This window comes from Drosophila miranda, chromosome 4, assembly GCF_003369915.1.
Source record: "Drosophila miranda strain MSH22 chromosome 4, D.miranda_PacBio2.1, whole genome shotgun sequence".
Classification (NCBI taxonomy): domain Eukaryota; kingdom Metazoa; phylum Arthropoda; class Insecta; order Diptera; family Drosophilidae; genus Drosophila; species Drosophila miranda.
Window position 1 is genome coordinate 13,747,945 of NC_046677.1, and position 17,629 is coordinate 13,765,573.

The 17,629-nt window shown below is 44.6% G+C and overlaps 2 protein-coding genes across 4 annotated transcripts in view; one reads left to right on the forward strand and one right to left on the reverse strand.

The window, feature by feature from the left end:
- LOC108164002 (mucin-5AC) overlaps positions 1–10,615 on the reverse strand; it is a 63,048-nt gene extending 52,433 nt beyond the window's left edge. Inside the window, exons 1-4 of one of the 3 annotated variants that reach the window (XM_033393406.1) lie at positions 9,931–10,615; positions 9,592–9,854; positions 8,249–9,496; positions 7,373–7,498 (exon numbers count right to left, since the gene is read on the reverse strand). In XM_033393406.1, the coding sequence (XP_033249297.1) occupies positions 7,382–7,498; positions 8,249–9,496; positions 9,592–9,854; positions 9,931–10,360 (2,058 nt within the window). In that variant the 5' untranslated portion in view covers positions 10,361–10,615 and the 3' untranslated portion in view covers positions 7,373–7,381. Of the gene's footprint in view, positions 1–7,372; positions 7,499–8,248; positions 9,497–9,591; positions 9,855–9,930 lie in introns of those variants that run through there. The other 2 variants (XM_033393403.1, XM_033393404.1) reach the window with 2 other exon arrangements.
- On the forward strand, positions 5,234–7,875 carry LOC108164003 (leucine-rich repeat extensin-like protein 5). The gene is made up of 2 exons (XM_017299577.2): positions 5,234–5,345; positions 5,408–7,875. The coding sequence occupies exons 1-2, from the start codon at positions 5,289–5,291 to the stop codon at positions 6,476–6,478; spliced, it is 1,128 nt and encodes a 375-aa protein (XP_017155066.2). The 5' UTR covers positions 5,234–5,288; the 3' UTR covers positions 6,479–7,875.
- Positions 10,616–17,629: the final 7,014 nt, after the last annotated feature.

Sequence of the window (17,629 nt, forward strand, 5' to 3'; positions counted from 1 at the left end):
AATGAAATAAAAATACATTTTCGTCAAGGACGTTAATTGTTTTGCTTCTATTTTTTTCGTCTGGCCTGTATATGACTGTGTACATGTGTATGCGTGTGTGTGTGTGTGTGTTGTATATACAAGTGTGGCAGTGCTTGTAAGAGAGAGGAGAGAGTCCTTTGACTTTTATTTTTGCTTTTATTTGTTGGCGTCGCTTGTTTATGCTGTTTTTTATTGCTGCCTCAATTTGCGTGCACTTTGCGGCTGTTTCTCCTCCTGTTGTTGTCCTGCGTGTCCTTGCCGCTATTTTGATTTCTTTTTGCACTTTCTTCCGGCTGACACAGACACTTGTAGAGAAACCCATACACAGAGGCACACACATAAACAGCTCTGTTTGATTGCTGCCATAAGTGGCGTTTAATTTATCAATTTGTCGTTTGCCAAAGGAATTCATTATTTGATTGTTCCACTCTTTTTTTCTACCGACTCTCTGCCCCCCTCCTGGCTCTCTCTGGGACACTCTTTGATCAGTTCTGTTTGCTGTTGTCTGGGGTTAATCTTTTGTTTATTCGTCATCAACATCATCGCTCAACTTCGTGTTGCTTGTTGCCTGCTGTTTGCTGCTGTTGCATTCAACGGAAGCTCCATTGGCAGAAATGCAATTTTCTTCCTTTTTGCTCATGTTTTGTACTTCTTTTAGTGTTTCGGTAATTGAAGTCAAATTGTTTATAGGAATGGATGGAGTATTGATTGGAAAAAGAAATTGTCTGGACTGTGTTTCAGTGATGGAGCAGAAGCTGTTCTTAAACCAAACTGTGAACATTTTGACCCCTAAAGAATTTTAAATTAATGAGATATCCTAAAACTATCCACAAATAAGTCACATATAAATAAGCCTCTTATCCCTACTGAACCGTTCCTTAATACGAGTATTTACCATAGTCTATGGTCAACAAAAATATATAAAAAAACCAATTAAAATCTTACATTACAAAGTTTCACTCAGAAATACCGCAAAATTAACCCCACTAACAATTATATAAAAAGTCGAAAAAAAGGTTCTCCAACTTCCAGCTCCTTGAAAATCAAAGGACGATCTCCGGCAACACTCAATAAAAGAAACCATCTTCTAGATCCAAGGGGAAAATGTGACGACTTGAAAATAAAATCCCCCTCAATCCTATCCAAAGCTGACAGACCTATTCGAATCTCGCTAGTAATTAAAACACAAGTCTCAGCGAATGCCAAAATAAGTAATTGCCACCTTGTTCGGCAACTTTCAGAGCTCATCAGCAAACACAACGAGGGGGAACGTTGTGAGTTGCTGCGGACACCGCAACTCTACATTTATACCCGATACTTAGTCAGTATGGCTCTCCTCCGGCAGACGCCGCTAATATTAAACGATACGACAAAGTGTGTGTGCGAGAGAGACAGAAAAATTGCAAATTGATTTGTTCCTTCCTGGGGTCGGAAACGATTCCTTCGGGACGTTACACACATCCATTTTCACCACAAATCTAATATACCCCAATACTCATTTTGAGTATCGGGTATAAAAATCGTGCAAGAATGGTCACAAGAAACTGAAGAAAAAAGAGGTAGAAATGAGGAAAAACTCCAACCAAATTGACAAAATAAAGGCGAGTGAAAATTTTGAAGAAAAAAAATTCAGAATAAAAGAGAAGAGGAAAAAAGAGGGAACGGGGTAAAGATATCTGAAAAGGAAACAAGCTGGAAGCCCAGTGAACAATTAAGCGAAGGGGGATTGAGAATTAGAAGACAGTAAGGGGTTGCCAAGGGGTGGGGAGTGGGGGTGGTCGGGAGATGAATCGACAAGTTTCGGGCGCGCAATTATGATTATGGGTGCGTCTGCCTGGGCCATCGCCATCTCCACCTTCGACTCCATCTCCACCTCCGGCTACGGGACCGTCTCCAACTCCATCTTCACCCCACCAAAATCCCACTTTAATTGTTTTTTCTCTCTCGTCTCTGCTCTCTGCACCGGAGATGCTGCCCAGTTGCCTGGATGGGAATTCATTAGAGCAGCCCAGGGGGAAAGAAAAAGAGAAGAAGCTGGGTCTGGGTCTGGGCCAGTGGTTACCGGTCTGTCCCTGGCCATGGCCATGTCAAAGTGACTCGAAGACGTTGTCTTGGCTTTTTCCCCAGCAAAACTTGCAATTTTTTCCATCGAAGGCTGGTTGAGGTTGGGACGTTTTTCTCTGCCTGGCAGCGTCTCTGGTCTCAGTCGCCTTGCCCTGTCCCTGCCCCATCCACGTGCCTGCCACAGGGGGTGTGGCCGGGTAGCTAGGCAAAAAAAAGGGATTCGCATCCTGCTTGCGATAAAAAAAGGGGGAGAGAATAAGGACCGCTGGATGGGCGGGCGGGCGAGCAAACATAAAAATGCGTTTTTGCCTCAGAAGTCCCTTTCTGAAAGGCAGCAGAGAAGGAGGGTTGGGACGGTACCCTAAAACAGAAAGTAATCAAGCCACACTCACACAGATACAACGAGAGAAAGAGAGATAGAGAGAGAACGCTAGATAGAGAGACACACACTCTGGCTCACAGCGACGGAACGAGGACAAGAACGAGGACAGCGTCTCCACCTTCACTCATTTGCACAAAACACACCCACAACTTGGTCCGAGCCGGCGAAACTTTTTTTCGCTCCAACATTTCTGTTCTCCACGTGGGGCAGGGCGGGGCGGGGACAGGCGGGGCATTGTTCTTGTGCCGCCATGAAAATTAATGAAGAAGTGCCCGACCCATGTTCCAGAGGCACTAAAACTCCGTCGACCACCCATCGACCCACCGCCCCTGACTGACAGACGGTTCGGTCTTCCTCTCTGGCTTTCTTCTGGCTACGATTTGGGCAGGGACAAGGACAAGGGCTGGTCTCGGGACCGGTCGTGGTTCTTCTTCTAGGGGTGCGGTCCGCTGCTGGTTATGGCTTTTTTAAAGAAGTACCTAAACATTAGAATGCGTCTCACAGAAATGTCGGGGTGGATTGGAATTTTAAAGACTTCATATTAATGGAATATCTGAAGATCTGAAGAGAGATCAATTGAAGACGAATGAAATATGGGATTACGAAGTACTATTTAGATAAACCGGTGATTATTATTATCGTTTTAAACTAATTTCATAGCTATTTTGAATATATTTGAATAAAAATAGCACCCCAGATTTCCCATCCCCATCGATATGATCCCTTCGCCTGGGGGTAAGAAACTCTTTTAAAAATGTCGAACGTCCAAAGACAATATCTGCCATATCTGCTAGACTGATGAAATGTCCATACAAAATGGCTGAAACAAAAGGCAATGAAAACCGATTTGGATATACAGACGGCGCATTGGGCAAGCCAAGGCACTGAAGTAGGGGTCGCGACAAGAGCTGGGTCTAAGGGTAGCCCGCGCACTGACTCACCCACCTGGGACAGAGGGCAGACACAGGCACACACACATACGGTCAAGTGGCAGTTGACCCGCTCACATTTAGAGGTGCTCGGACGCGTTTGGGGCTTGGGCTTGCCATCCCTATTTTTGGGGGCTGGGACTCCGAAAGGAGACGCAGACCGACAACTGTCGCTAGATGGCGCCAGACGAGACGCGCGACACCGAACAGCAGCAGCGACAGCGGGATACGGATGCACGGATGAGGACGACGCCTTTGCTTTTAGCTTGATTGCCAAGCCTAGTTAACTGTAAAGTTTTATAACTTTGGGTGGTCCCACCCCCAGACCCGCTCGTGCCCTATGCCCCATACCGCCCACACCCCCACCCTCTCATATACTTCCTCGCAAACACAGACACCTTCGGCTCGACTCACCTCGAAAGCGTTCAAATCGGTTGGTTTATAGCACGCGCCAACGCAGCCCTTGGCCCTCATCCCCATCCTCTAAGCCTTGTTTGCATCGTCCTCGTCTATCGTCTATAGTCCCTCTATAGTCCTCCGTCTTTATCCTTGACAGCGTCGACGTTGGTTCGACCCTTTTAAAAAGTCGTCAATACTTGGGACAGGGCGAGAGGCAAGCGTGCAACGGCCTCTGAACTCGGAAACAGGATGGGAAGGAGACGTGAACGGACACGAACCCGTGCCGTACCCGTACTCCTTCGAATACACGTTGCCGGACGAAGACCAGGACCAGGACGAGGACCAGGACCAGGACTAGAGCCCAGGCGTCTATCAAATTCCAATTTTGGTCCCTTTTTTCCTGCTCTCTGTTGGCATTCAAAGTTTATGGCGTCTTTTTAGCGTAAATCCTGCATGCCATTGCCCGGAGTCCGGTCCTGCTGTTGCACCCTTTGGGGATCGTTGCCGGACCACGACACCAATCCCAGGCTAGCTCCCTGCCCCTATCGCTGTGGTAGCATCTTCAATATCCTCAGTTCTCAGTCTCTTTCTGGTTCAGGCCACACCCAAGCCCACACACACACTCGGAGCAGCCAAGAGGCACAGCACCGGGTACGGGTAAATTTTTATTTCTGTCGTCTCATCATTACGTGTTTGTTGTTGTACCGTTTTTTGGTCCCATATTATTTTCGTTATTTTTTGACAGATTTTATTTTTAGTGCCTAACCTTTAGAGGCAGTTATGCTGGTGCTGGCGTTCCTGGTGTGGCTTGTTGGCCATAAAATAGGGGAACCGCTCCCGCCTAGAGAACTAACAATATGATATCAAAATTGTATAAACTGCTTAGATTAATTCTTTATCATCTTTCAAATAATGCTCAAAATAGGTGGAGGATTCTCAGTTTTTCTTCTTTTCCCTAAGAGCCATTTCATTTTCATGAAAGCTTGCTAGCATTTGCCTTCGTGAAGTGAAGGTTGGGTCAATCAGTGTGTTTAATTTTCAACTGTATATATAACTTTTTATACTTGTCTATATTTAGACGGCCAGGAAGTTGTTGAGAACCGTTGAGGCAAGGCCATAATATAGAATAAATATGAGAAATCGTTGGTGGCTTTTGAAAGATATACTAATCAGAAATTTAACGATAATTATTCAATAATTCTATACTAGTTATATGCGTTTATGCAGGTGAGCTTTTACACTAAATAAAATATTGAAAGTATTCCCATTCTGATTGTAAAATCCCAATTTGCTTACAAACCCCACCACACAGAGCGATAACCTTTAAGCTAATAATGAATATGTATTAGGTGCATGCCCGTTCATCATATATACATATGTATATACGAGTCTGATTAGCCAACTTAGGCGTAATTATCAGACAATTCTACGGAGCTCAGCTCAGTGCAGTTCAGACAGCCAAAGTGTTCACAAGTGATTCGCAAATATCGAGAATGAGGGTCGCTAGACTACAGGCCAGCATCGCCAGCTTGTTGCTGCTCTGTTTCGTGGTAGGTCAGACGACTTGCCTTGTAGTAAGCCCACAAATGACGTCATATACTTGTTTCCGCAGATGGGAACAGCAACAGCGTATCCCAGTGCCGAGGGACCCAGCCAGTGGTTAATGGAACAGGCCAGGGCGCTGCAAATCGATGACGTGACTATGGGAGAGCTGTGGCGCACTAAGCAGCCGGTGGTTATCACTAAGCCGGACGCTGAGGGTCAGATGCTCTCAGTGACCTACGAGCTGTCGGCGGACGGAACGAGCATCTCGCGAACTACAACCAGGGAGACTCGCCCGGCAAGACTGGAGGCGAATGTAGACGCGGCTAAGCCCAATGAGGACTGGGAGCTACTACCCAATCGACTGAGCCATCAGTTTAGCCCGAATCTTGGCACGGACTTGGGATTTTCATTGAGCAATGGCTTTGGCAGCACCTTCGGCAGCTTCGGAAGCTCGAACGGTTTTCCCCAGTGGCCAGCTCATTGGCCATCATTCAATTTGCCACCCGGGGTAACGCCACGCACCACCACCAAGACCGAGACGGATGATCAAGGACGGACCGTCACGAGTGTGTCCAGCTTCTACAGCGGCCCGCTGCATCCGGGAACTAATCTATTCGAGTCGCAGTTTCCAAATTCAGCAGCACCCAGGCCCGCCGTTCCTGCTTCTCTCCCAGTCCTGCCCAACCAACCCTTCCCGGGACAAGCACCGCCACCCAATCCCAATCGGCCTTCATTGGGCTTTCCCCTTCCTGCAATGCCTAGTCCCCGTTCGACTACACCTCTACCCGCACTGGCTCCTAGCTTCGGGCTGGACATGTTAACGACCACGCCTTTCCCACCTCTAGACGATTTTTTGCAACAGAGGACGACCCCCAGAATAGATGGTAATACAGATGAGAGCATTCCGCCTCCATTGCCCACCAGACGACCAACGGCGAATGCTCCACAAGAAGGGGACAAGTCGATCGAGGACTACCTATCGAAGGTGAATCTCAGCCCGTCGGATATATTAGCCCAGAATGGAGAAGTGGTCAAGACCATTGTGGATAAGGATGGACGCATCCTGAGTGCCAGATTTGTCCTTAGCACTGTCAGAGAGGAGGAGCAAATCCGCCAGGAGCCTCAGCCCACCAAGTGACCTAATTTTGAGACCGATTAACTTCCTTGGAATTGCGACATTAATGAAAGGTATGTCTTCGCGGAAATACATTGAGCATAAATTAATAAATAATAATACAAATGAAAGTGCTTATCAGTAGGGCTTTGCGCAGAGTGAGGTGTCTGAGGGAATATTTAGTGGGCCAGCAACTGACCTCCACTTCAACTAATACGGTGATTAATGATAGCGAAAGAAATGAGTAAGGGCCAATGTCAATCTGCGTCGGTGAAAATTATTTAATATTATGCTTTAACGATGAATATAAGAATATCAAGCATTTTCAAGCTTATTATAATATCTTACCTGGAACGCGTCTTGCATCTTTAAAGTTAAGCAACTACAAAGAGCTCTAAAATATTCAGAATTGCAGGCAAGCTAATAATTATTATTCCTAAATAAGCATACTAAATAATTTGCATTTTTTAGATTCCTTGCCAAAGTCATTAAAAAGCATAGATGGAATGGTTTTGTTAATCTAGTTTATTACAAACAATTTCTTTTGTCTTGCGCTAGCAACTGAGCTGTAAAGAATCGAACGAAAGAAAAAATATAATTTCAATAATCAAAATTCAACGAAAATAGTTTTAAAATAAAAATAATAATACAAATTAATAGATTAGGCATGTTAACAACATAATTAAAGCGGAAAACATATACATAAATTGCAGCAAAAATAATTCAAGCATAAAGAGATCAAAAATTATAAAAATAAAAGCGAAACGAATCGAAACGAAACGAAACGGAACGAGAAATTCAATTTGAATTTCAAAGCAAAATTATTAACAAACAAAAAATATTGCATAATTTTGTGCATAAAGCATTGGTGTGGCCGAAACGGGTGCGTGTTGGTGTTGCAGAGGTGGTTGTGGTTGTTGTGTTTTTTCAGAGTAGTGATTGTTGATCTGACAGAACTCTCTCGCTGTCAGTGTCTCTTTCGCTCGTTAGCATTGCATTAGTTGCGTTACATTTATAAGCCAAGCATGTCAGAGAAAAGAGAAACTAGATTAGTAAAAAATTGTTTGTAAATCAAAAGTGTGAGATTCGCAATAGGTGGGTGTCTTAAATCTAGTCTAGGCGGTAAAGCCCGGCCCGACGGTAGTCGGAACTAATTAAAAGCGTTGGCAAATTCAACAAAGCATAAAAACAATTACAAAGGGAATAAATATTTGAAAAATTTGTGCATTTCGTGTGCATCATTTTTGTTTTGCATTTGCATGATTGTTTTTTGTGCAACTAAAAAGCATGTTATATTTGTTTTTTCTTTTTCCTTTTTTGGAATTTTTTGTAATTTTTGCAGTTTTAATATAAGTTATTAATAAACGTTGTAAATCGCCGAAGGCATTCAAATTTAATACTGTATAATATAAAATATATATCAAATTGGATAGAATAATAATATCTGATTTGTTGCCGGAATCGGCAATGTTTGGTCATAACAAATAGTTTTTATCGTCAAAAAACGAAAACTATCAAATTGTAAACATGTCATTATTATTCTAATAGAGGACATTTTTTTGAAAATATAAAAGGGTAGATAGTTTCATAATATAAGTTTGAAGTTTTATAATATAATAATGTTAACATCCAACATGATTTGAGATCAAATCCCTCAAACCGAAATGCATCTTTTTGCAATATTAAATGGGACGGAATCGCTATGAAGAATACTCGTATGTTGGAGGTAATTCCCAAAGACGGTTGCTGTTTCATCTCTTAGGTCTACAGCGAGTACTTGAAATCTTTACTCACCAGGTTATCAAAGCGCAAGGCATCTTCGTCGCTCAGTCCCATGCTGCGAGTCAACTGCAAGTACGTGGAGGTAATGGGCTTCAGTCGCTCCAAGTCGAGTGGAGGCAGCGGCAAGGACAGCTCCACATGCGGCATGCCACGTATCTGGGGAATGCGAAGCTCTGGCAACGACCTGGGCGGACTGGGTAGCTCCAACTTGAGCGGGGCCTGCACGGCAACTGGTGTCGAGGTCGAGGCAGGACTCCCGTTCTTCGGGCTGCAAAATAGAGATTTCGTTAAATTGATCGGCGTATGGGACACTTGGGGATCGGAAGGCGTGGCTACCGAGGCCATCGGTATCGGTGAGCGTGCCCGAGACAAACTATCTGGGGAGGTCTTGAAGGTGGTAAAGGAAGCGGACGGAGTCGTCGTCGGCACTGGGGAGGATGCCCTGGGAGGTGCCGAACTCTTGCTCTGTGCTGCGGTGGTTGCTGTGCTTGTGGTAAGGGTAGTGGTAGGGTTAGGGGTAGGGGTAGGGGTAGAGATAGAAGCAGGGGTAGTAGAAGCGGTTGGTGTAGTAGTGCTGCTTGTCGTGTTGGTGGTTGGATAGCTGAGGCTTTGCAGTAGGCTGCTGCCGTAGAGGGGCGGCGCTAGGACCGGTTCATGAAGCACCGAGCCACCGGCATAGAAGCGTCTCATAAAGTCGTAGTACTTGAGGAGATTATCCCGCGACTTGAGAAGCTGCATGTTTAAGCTCTGGGGCTGTCCCTGGTTGGGGGTGGGCTGCTCGGAAGCCGAAACACCTGGCCCTGTGATTGGAACTCCCCCCGGTGGACTCAACGGACGCTGCAACTGTGTCTTGACCCGTATCTTGGGCACGCTAACCGGTGTGGTCTCGACAGCCGCCTGGCCGCGGGGTTGTATCGCGGTGGGACTGGGTGGAGGGGCTCCGAGAACATCGAGTTGTGTGGCACTGGCACTGCTGGCAGCGGCGCCAACGCCCACCCCGGCCACGGGCACTAAACCCTTGAGATCGGCACTTGAGTGGCGCCGCCGCTTGGCCGTGGGTCCCGCCTCCAAGGAGCTCTCCGTGTGCGATGAATAATTCAGATAGTTCTCCACTTCCGAGGAGCTCTCATTGCCGGCCAGTTCTGAGTCCTTGCATCCCCCCGTCGGCGAGGAGGGTCTGAGGTTCTTCTTGCACTCGGGGCAGATGGTAAGGAAGCGGGTGACCGCCTCGCGGGGCAAGAAAGCGTAGGTCTCCGTTATCTGGGGGGAGGAACAGAAGCGAAGTGTTTTAGTTGGCTAATCATTATATGGTTCTCCGATTTCAGAACTCTGGTCTTCCCATACACTACACTCACAATTCGGTAGGTGCGCTTTTGGCCAGCATGCATCCCACTGCGTCCGCCCAGCTCCATGTGCACGTTATAGATGATGTCGAAGAACTCCTCTACACAGGCCACCTTGCGGTAGATCCGACGACCGAATCCCTTGCTGGTCGATGCGGCAAAAAGATCCACATCGCCAGGATTGTCCGATAGAACTGCGGAAATGGGAAGAGGCTTCAGGCGTCGTCGACTGCCGGCAGCCTCTTCATAGCCGTCGGGACGATTTGTGGTGAAACCTGCTTACAAAAGCAAACAAAAAGGAAGTGTGTCAACTGTGGATTTTTTGCAGGAAGTAGCTCTTTCGATTCTTACCCTTTGTCTTCACCCAGAAGCGAAATTTTGAGCTATCCGGGCGACTGTGCTCCTTGCCTTCCAGCGCCTTGAGAATGCGCGCCTTCTTGCGCAGCGTTATCGTCTTGGTCTTTGCCTGATCGCCGTAGGTGGAGAGGGCCCATGGCTGGAACAGCTCGTAGATGATCTCACGCTGACCCACGGGCTGCTCCAACTCGTCCACATCCGCATCATAGGCCGTCTCCGCCTCCACCTCGCCCACAGTCACCGGCGAGCTCTCTTCGCGCTCATCGATGGCATAGAGCTTCCGCTTTCCACTCCAGTTCTCCACCATGGGAGGCATCGGCGAGGCCACCGAAGACTGCGGCTGGGACTGAGGCGGAGGCGGAGGAGGCTCGAGCTGATCTAGGCTGTGCTTGCGACTTCCATTAGACTTTTCCATGATCGGCATGCACAGCGGACTAGCTTAATCAAAACTAAATACTTTGGCAAGACTCGCACAATCAGATCAAAGGCCAAGAGATAATGGATAGCATTGGGTCAGGATGGGTAAGCAGGGAAGTGTAATTAGAATTTTTGTAGTTGGGCTCTGCTAAGTTGTGTTCTATTCTTCGTTTAGTGGGATTTCGTGGGGGTTCTGAAAGGAAGAACTTCACAAATAAATTTTAAATCATTTCCATTTCGGTTTAGAAACACATTCGTCAAAGGCGAACAGTCCAGTTTAATCCTATGATACCATTCGTAATTTGTTCAGATAACTATGAAAGGAATTTTCTTTGTATTGCCAAAAGAATAGATGAGTTTAGCTTAAATTTGTAAACTGCGTGGCATCCAAATTTAACTTACAGCATGGTCTTATGTGTATTTTCTTTCTATTCAAAATAAAAAATATATAAGATCCATTATGGTGCTAATCATCTGATGATTTGTTAGCAATTACAACTTTCAAACGAATTTATAAAAAATATAAATACACTGATTAAAAAATAAAAATTTAAGATAATGTTGGACATTTTATGATGCTACTAAATAAAGGTGTTCTTCAAATAGATATTATTTCAATTTTCCAATGGCAAACAAAATTTGACTCTATACTATATATGGAAACAATCGATTTACGGATCGAATCGGTCCCTTTGTGTGCTGCAAAAATCTGACCAAGCTTGGGGGTGCAAAAACACATTATAATTATTATAGTCTTGTAAAATATTTAATCTGCCAATATATTAGACAGCACATCAATAAACCTGGAGTATACAGCACTTTACGGAACAGTTGCACACTCTTAAGATTTTTATTTTATATTGTACTTGTATTAGTCACTTGTCACCGTACTTCTGATGTGGATTTGTGTTTGAGTCTCCACACAACATCAGCCTAAATCGAATTTGCTTGTAACGAAAGCGTTTTAACAAAGAGTTAACGAAAATGATGGTTTAACAATATCAAATTTAATAGAAATCCCACAAAAACGAAAAACAAAAGTCGAAACTTATCGGCTCAACAAATAACCAAGGCCGAAAAGGATCAACTCAACAACAGCGAACGCGACGCGACCGAATGAAAGTTCAAACTAAACTGAGGGCCCAAGTGATCGTGGTCCTGCCGAACACGTCTCGAAAGGATGGATGCTGCTGACCAAGCGAGAACGGAACGACTTGAGGTCCAGTCGAAGACAGGCTGCCAGATACAAACCGGTTGCATCTCCGGGCATCTTTGAACTTTGCACGTCCAAGTCAACGGAGGACAGGGTCAGACTGCCAAAAGGGGGTAGGGAACGGGAACTGGCTTCTAGCATGTATCTTGTGGTACGAGTATCTCAAAAATTCGGTTCGAGCAAATACCCAAGTGCCTACCTCAATATGTGGCGCAATCGAAGGGCAACCAACCCGACGAATGTCGAGCAGCTTTGTCCAACCCGACGCCTGGGCCAGAGCCACCCTAACTCGGGCCACGGATGTTTTGCATTTTTACGTAGCATATTTTCCGGCTGCTCCGGAGCGCGCGAGAGCCGGCTTGGCGGCAAAACATTTTCGCTCATTTTTCTCGCACGCCCGCGCTCAGTAGAAGACGATGATGACGTTTAGATGCCGGCTCTCCCTGTCAACCCATCCCAAGCGGCCGCCTGTTGCGCCTTTTCGCCTTGAAGTATGCATTGTTTTGTTAGCTTAGTTCTGGTGCTTAGCGTAACATGTTGCGCCGCACAATAAAAGTGTTGTTGGAAAATACGTGTTGTGTACATATCTTCAGTAAAAAATAAAAACAGGAAATAGCTTCGTCTGTCCAAATGTGTTTGGTTGTGAACGAGATTAGATACAAAGTAGTCCTCGCTAATAGTAAATTAAGCAAATCTGCTCAAAAGCAGGCATTAAAAAGTTTCACATATTTATATTCGCGTCTGGGACTCCTGGATTGGATTGGATTGTCTTAGGTGGTGGTGGTTCTATTATCTATTTAAGGGTTAGTTTGAATTCTTTTGAATTTCATTGCATTGTTGCTTATCTTGGTATTGTCCAAAAGTATCTTGTCTCGCTATTGGCTATCACTGTCCCAGAACCGGCTTTTCCTGAGTGTGCCGCCCCTTCCCTGCCTCTTTTCCTGTGATTTCTCCCTGCATCTCAGTATCTGAGATCCCGCAGTCCGAGAGTTCAGCTTAATTACTGGACCCGACCCGAAAAGCTGCCGAAACTACAAAAAACTGGTTGATTTTGGCCCGCCAAAATGGGCAACTGTCGCCTGTCATTTTTCTGAATTATTCGTTCATTAAGAACACCTCTATATCTATACCTCTATCTGGAGACCTTTAAAATTCATGGATTTTCTGCAAGATGTAGCTAAAAATAACAAACAGTAGTTTTAGTGGGTAACAAATAATTTGGTAGTAATAATTTTTAGTGTTTAATAGTTTCATTGAATTTCCTAGGAATAAAACTGAATATGAAACAATTTTTTAAGGAGAGCTAGAACCCAAGTGTACGATAACCCAATGCTTTTCCGAAGTGTCCTCTCTAGCTTCTAGTTCCTAGAGTGGAATGTCATAGTTCCATGGGATATCATTGAAAAATATATAAAAGATAGATACAAGTTAATTCCAAATGGAGGCAATGAGCTAAACCACTGTTACATTTAATAGAAATTTAGCTGCCTTAGTGACCGATTCGGCTGTTAACTCCTCCAACTCTCTCCACAAATGTGTGACCGTCCAGCAGCTCATTAGTGGACGTGCTCTCATCGCTTATGCATTGAAATTGGCAGTCACTTGTAAAAAAATCAATGCATGTCTGAGTAATCGATGTCCTAATGGAATATCTAAGCTAATACTCGGCGGTGGGGCCATGGCCACTCATCGGCAGCCAGATGAAGCTAAATGGTGACTCCCTTCGAGGACAATTACCGAAGCAACTTATAGACAAACAATGGATGGCTTTTGGCCATTTCGTGAGCTAATGTTTGGTCGCCTGGCTTGCTGGAATTCGAATGGGAATGGAGCTGCTCCGTGGCATTTGGCATTTGGTTAGCAATTAAGCAACTGGCCAAATAGCATGAATAAATCGACTCGTCGGCTGAGTAGTTGATCCAAGGAGTGCGCCTGGTTCCATCCGCAAGGAGGAGGCCCAACAGTGCAGCATCTGCGGCAGGACATTAAATACAAACAAGTTTCGTTCGGCGCCGGGTCCGCGGCCGGTAGGCGAAGAAAACTTTCTCACGCTCGATCTCAGCATCAGCATCCGCATCTGTGGCAGGACATGGAACTTTTATAAGAAATCCCTTGACCGTTTTGTTGAACTTTCACATCAAAATTTCAACAGATTCGAGCCCAGAACTCCAGCGACCGATCCAGGCCGGTTTTCCAAACTGGACAACAGCATCAACTGACGCTGAACTTTGACACCCATTCCGGCCAAGATGAGCATCAACCCTTCCCTTCCCTGCCTTCTTGTGAGTAACCAGTTTTCTCTGCTGGTCATTCCCCAGCCTCCGCTGGTCACTTGGTCTCGGGCTCAGTTCGGGATTTGGGTTTCAGATCCACGGGGTGGGTTTCTTCTGGCTTCCTCTTCTGATCTGTATATGATTTGGCCCGCATGACTGTTTTTTCACTGTTTTTCGGCAAAGATAATGTCCAGTTTTGGTTATTTCTTTGTCTGCCGCTGAATTGCTTGGCATTTGCGCTGATCTCCATCTCCCCGAAAACGCTGTGCCAAAGGACACCAATAAAAACTCCACACATTTTGCATCTATGAGAGTTTTTATTTGAAATTTTTAGATAAAAGCCAAGAACTGAAACCGGTTATGTTTCCGATGGCCTGTTTCCGTGCTGTACTTTTTGGGTGTTCTTAAGGTTTTTTTTTTTTGCTGATTGAACTATGGGAATTGACCTCAAAATTGTATGCTGCAGAGTCTACAGAAAAATAATACTGTAGAAAAAAAGTAAATACAGTAAGATCTTGAATGAGCTCAAATGGATCGAATATTAGTAATTAGATTAGGCAACAAATTTTAAATATAAAATAAACTCCCCATATGTTCCTTGTATATCAATATATTTAAGTTAATTATTCAGATATATTTTTGTAATTTTGTACAATCGATGAAAACTTTTGCTTCAGCTAAAATAAAACCCTGATCAGTCCCACCAAAATACACCCTTCAAATACGAGAATATTCATATTCACCGTAACAAGGACTTCCTTCGGGACTTCGTTTCCCATTTTCACTCAATTAATAATAATCGATAGTGAAATAAAGGAAATATTTTTTAAACTATTAAATTCGTTGTGAGTTCTAGAGATTTAAAATGGTAAAAAAAGGGGAAATTTTATAATACTTTTTACTGAAACCAATACAGAGAGGGATTCCGAAGGGGATCGGGCAGGGAGTTTCAATAGGGAAAACTGATTCGTTGCAGCCTCGTGGCAGGAAGGCGGGCTGATAATGAGGCTGCAGCAAACGGTTTTGCGAGAGGCAGCGGAGGTGGAGTGGCGAAGGAAGGCGCAATTTTACGCACAAAAAAAGAGAGATGGATGCCTGAGGATGGGCATAGCGGGTGGTTGGTGATGGTCTTGGGAAGGAGGTTGTAGGTTGTAGCTGGTCGAACAGAAGGTTGCTGGGGGTGTGGGCTTAACAACGCAACATAAATTAACGCATATTTCAGTTGCAATTTAAAAAGCGCACAAAGCGAACGGAACTGCTGCGGACATCGGCGACGATGATGACGCTGGCTTTGCTGCTAGCGGTTCATTCAATTGTTGTTGCTGTTTTTGCTATCATTAACATTTTTGTTGTTGTCAAAAGTGCCAGCACAGCGCATTATTGCCGCTGCCATCGCCGTCGTTGCTGCCGCTGCTGCTGTTGCTGTTGCACGCACAAAAAACGAGTAAAACAGACAACGCCCCAAATGCTGAAAAAAATCACCCAAACTCCTGTAAAGATGCATCGATGCGCCTAAAAGTATGCAACGCATTGGCTGCCCATCTGTCTGACTGCCCCTGCAACCCAACATGCCACCCAATCGCCCACCCACCCACAAACACACATACAGAGCTGACTCCACTCCGCAGCCTGCAACTCCTGTTGCTGTACATTATTTACCTCTTGTTCGTTTTTTCCATGGCTGTGTTTTTTACAAGTTTTATTGCATGCGTGCGCGAATGAAAAATAAAATATATAAAAATATATACCGGTACCGCTCCAACACGTCGCCGATGCTATAGCCGATGTCGACGCCAGCGCCAACGCCAACGCCGATGTCGATGTCGACTCCGACGACGACGACGACGACTACGCCGACAGCACGCACACATTGTGCTGCCCTCCACCATTGGCCTCGTGCCGGCGCGGCGACCGCTCAAAAAATGAACAAAAAGCAAGAGAGATGCCCAAATGTGGAAACGCGTGCAAGCAAACGGGCCGGAGCGATTGCACAACGCTGTCCCAACGCTGTCCCGGCCCCAGGATCAGGGTACGTACTACGTACATAGGTGCACTGATTGCCACCATCGGGAGGGGAAATCCACGAGAGGTTGAGCAGAGGAGCAACGGCTGCTGCAGCGGTGGCCATAAAAAACCCCACGACAGCCGCTGGGGCCAATGGTGCGTATGTGTGACGTCGGCAAATGTTGGGTAAGGACGGGACGGGGCGGGACAGGGCGGGACGGAACGGTGGAGGAGGAAAAATAAATTAAAAATGGTTTGAGCCACTGCCGCCGCTGTCGCTGTCGTCGGCAATGCCGCTTCAGAGCTGCATTTTCCACTCGCATTGTCGTTTCTTTTTAAGCTTTTTGCAAATATATTGAAAATATTTGCTTTTTTATGGCCACATTTATTATTTTATTTCGTTTTTTGTTTCTTTTTTATTGTTTGTGCGCCTAAAAGCGCACAACATTTTTTAATTGGGTTAGTAATTGAAATTTATCGAGAGCCTTCCACGCACCGGGCCTCGACCTGAGAGACCAATCGCACACACAAAGCGCCAAATGAATTCAAATACACGGGGAACAATGCCAGTACAACGAAACCGTATAAAAAATTAAGATAAAAAAACAACAACACTAAAAAATATTGCGATTTTTCCCGGCATTTGAGATATTTGAGATTTCTGCCTTATTTGAGTGTCCGTCCCAGCAGGAAAATTCAATTTGAAATGTATTCAGCTGTTGAACGAATTCATCATTGGATAGATATATGTCTGTAAATAGAAAAGATTAAAAACCAAAAATTAAGTACTGATCGTTTTTATGTACAGTCCTATACAGTCTCATAATTATCCCCTGCGCCCTGTTCCCGTATTAATGTAATCTTATTATCTAACCGTACCGTATATATAAATATTAATACTGCCGCACGCCTCTCTCTCTCAATCTTCTGGCATTGCTTTTCACAAAATGGACGAATTGATTTGTTGGTTAATGCGCGGAGGTGGTGATATCGGTGTAATAGCCAACGAATTCCGCGATCTCACTTAGTTGGGAAAAGCATGGAGAGAAAGAGAGGGACCAGGACCTGCATTTATGTTATAATGTCAACTACTGCTCTTCGTTTATCCTCTTTCAAACTAAAGACCTATTTGATTAGAATTTTACTACATTTTCTCTGTTTGTATACTGCGTACATTCCGCTACATTCATCTCTCTATCTCTATTTACACCAACAAGCCGTTAGAGAGAGAGAGAGAGAGAGAGTGAGAGGAGATCGAGTAAGCGCGACGAATGGGTAGCGTAGATACTGCAAGTCGATTTGTTCCTTCTGCCTATAATAATGACTGAATTAAGAATTTGAATACTTAATTATATGGAATATTATAGCTAACAAGAAATAATTCTGACAAATGATGGAATTTCGATCGGCAGCCGGAGATTCTTTCTTCTGTGCGTTGCAAACAAATCACTCTCTTTGAAAGGTACAGCACAAAAAAATAATCTGCAAGGAATCTTGTATCGTAATATCCGATTTGAAATTATTTGTGTCAATTGTGTAATGTGTTTTTAACAGATAAAGATAAAGTAATGTTTTAATAAATGACTAACTTTTAAGTCATTAGGTTCCGAACTTTCTTAAATGGAAACTATGTACCTAAACTAATTGGATTGTTCCCATAACTTCTTATTTATAATTGCAGTATTTATTGACATTTTGGCACGACACTATAAGATGCTGGCTTCAAAGCTTCTCAAATGAGCTGTTTGTCATGAAATCCACACAAAAAGAGCAAAGTTCGCAGAGA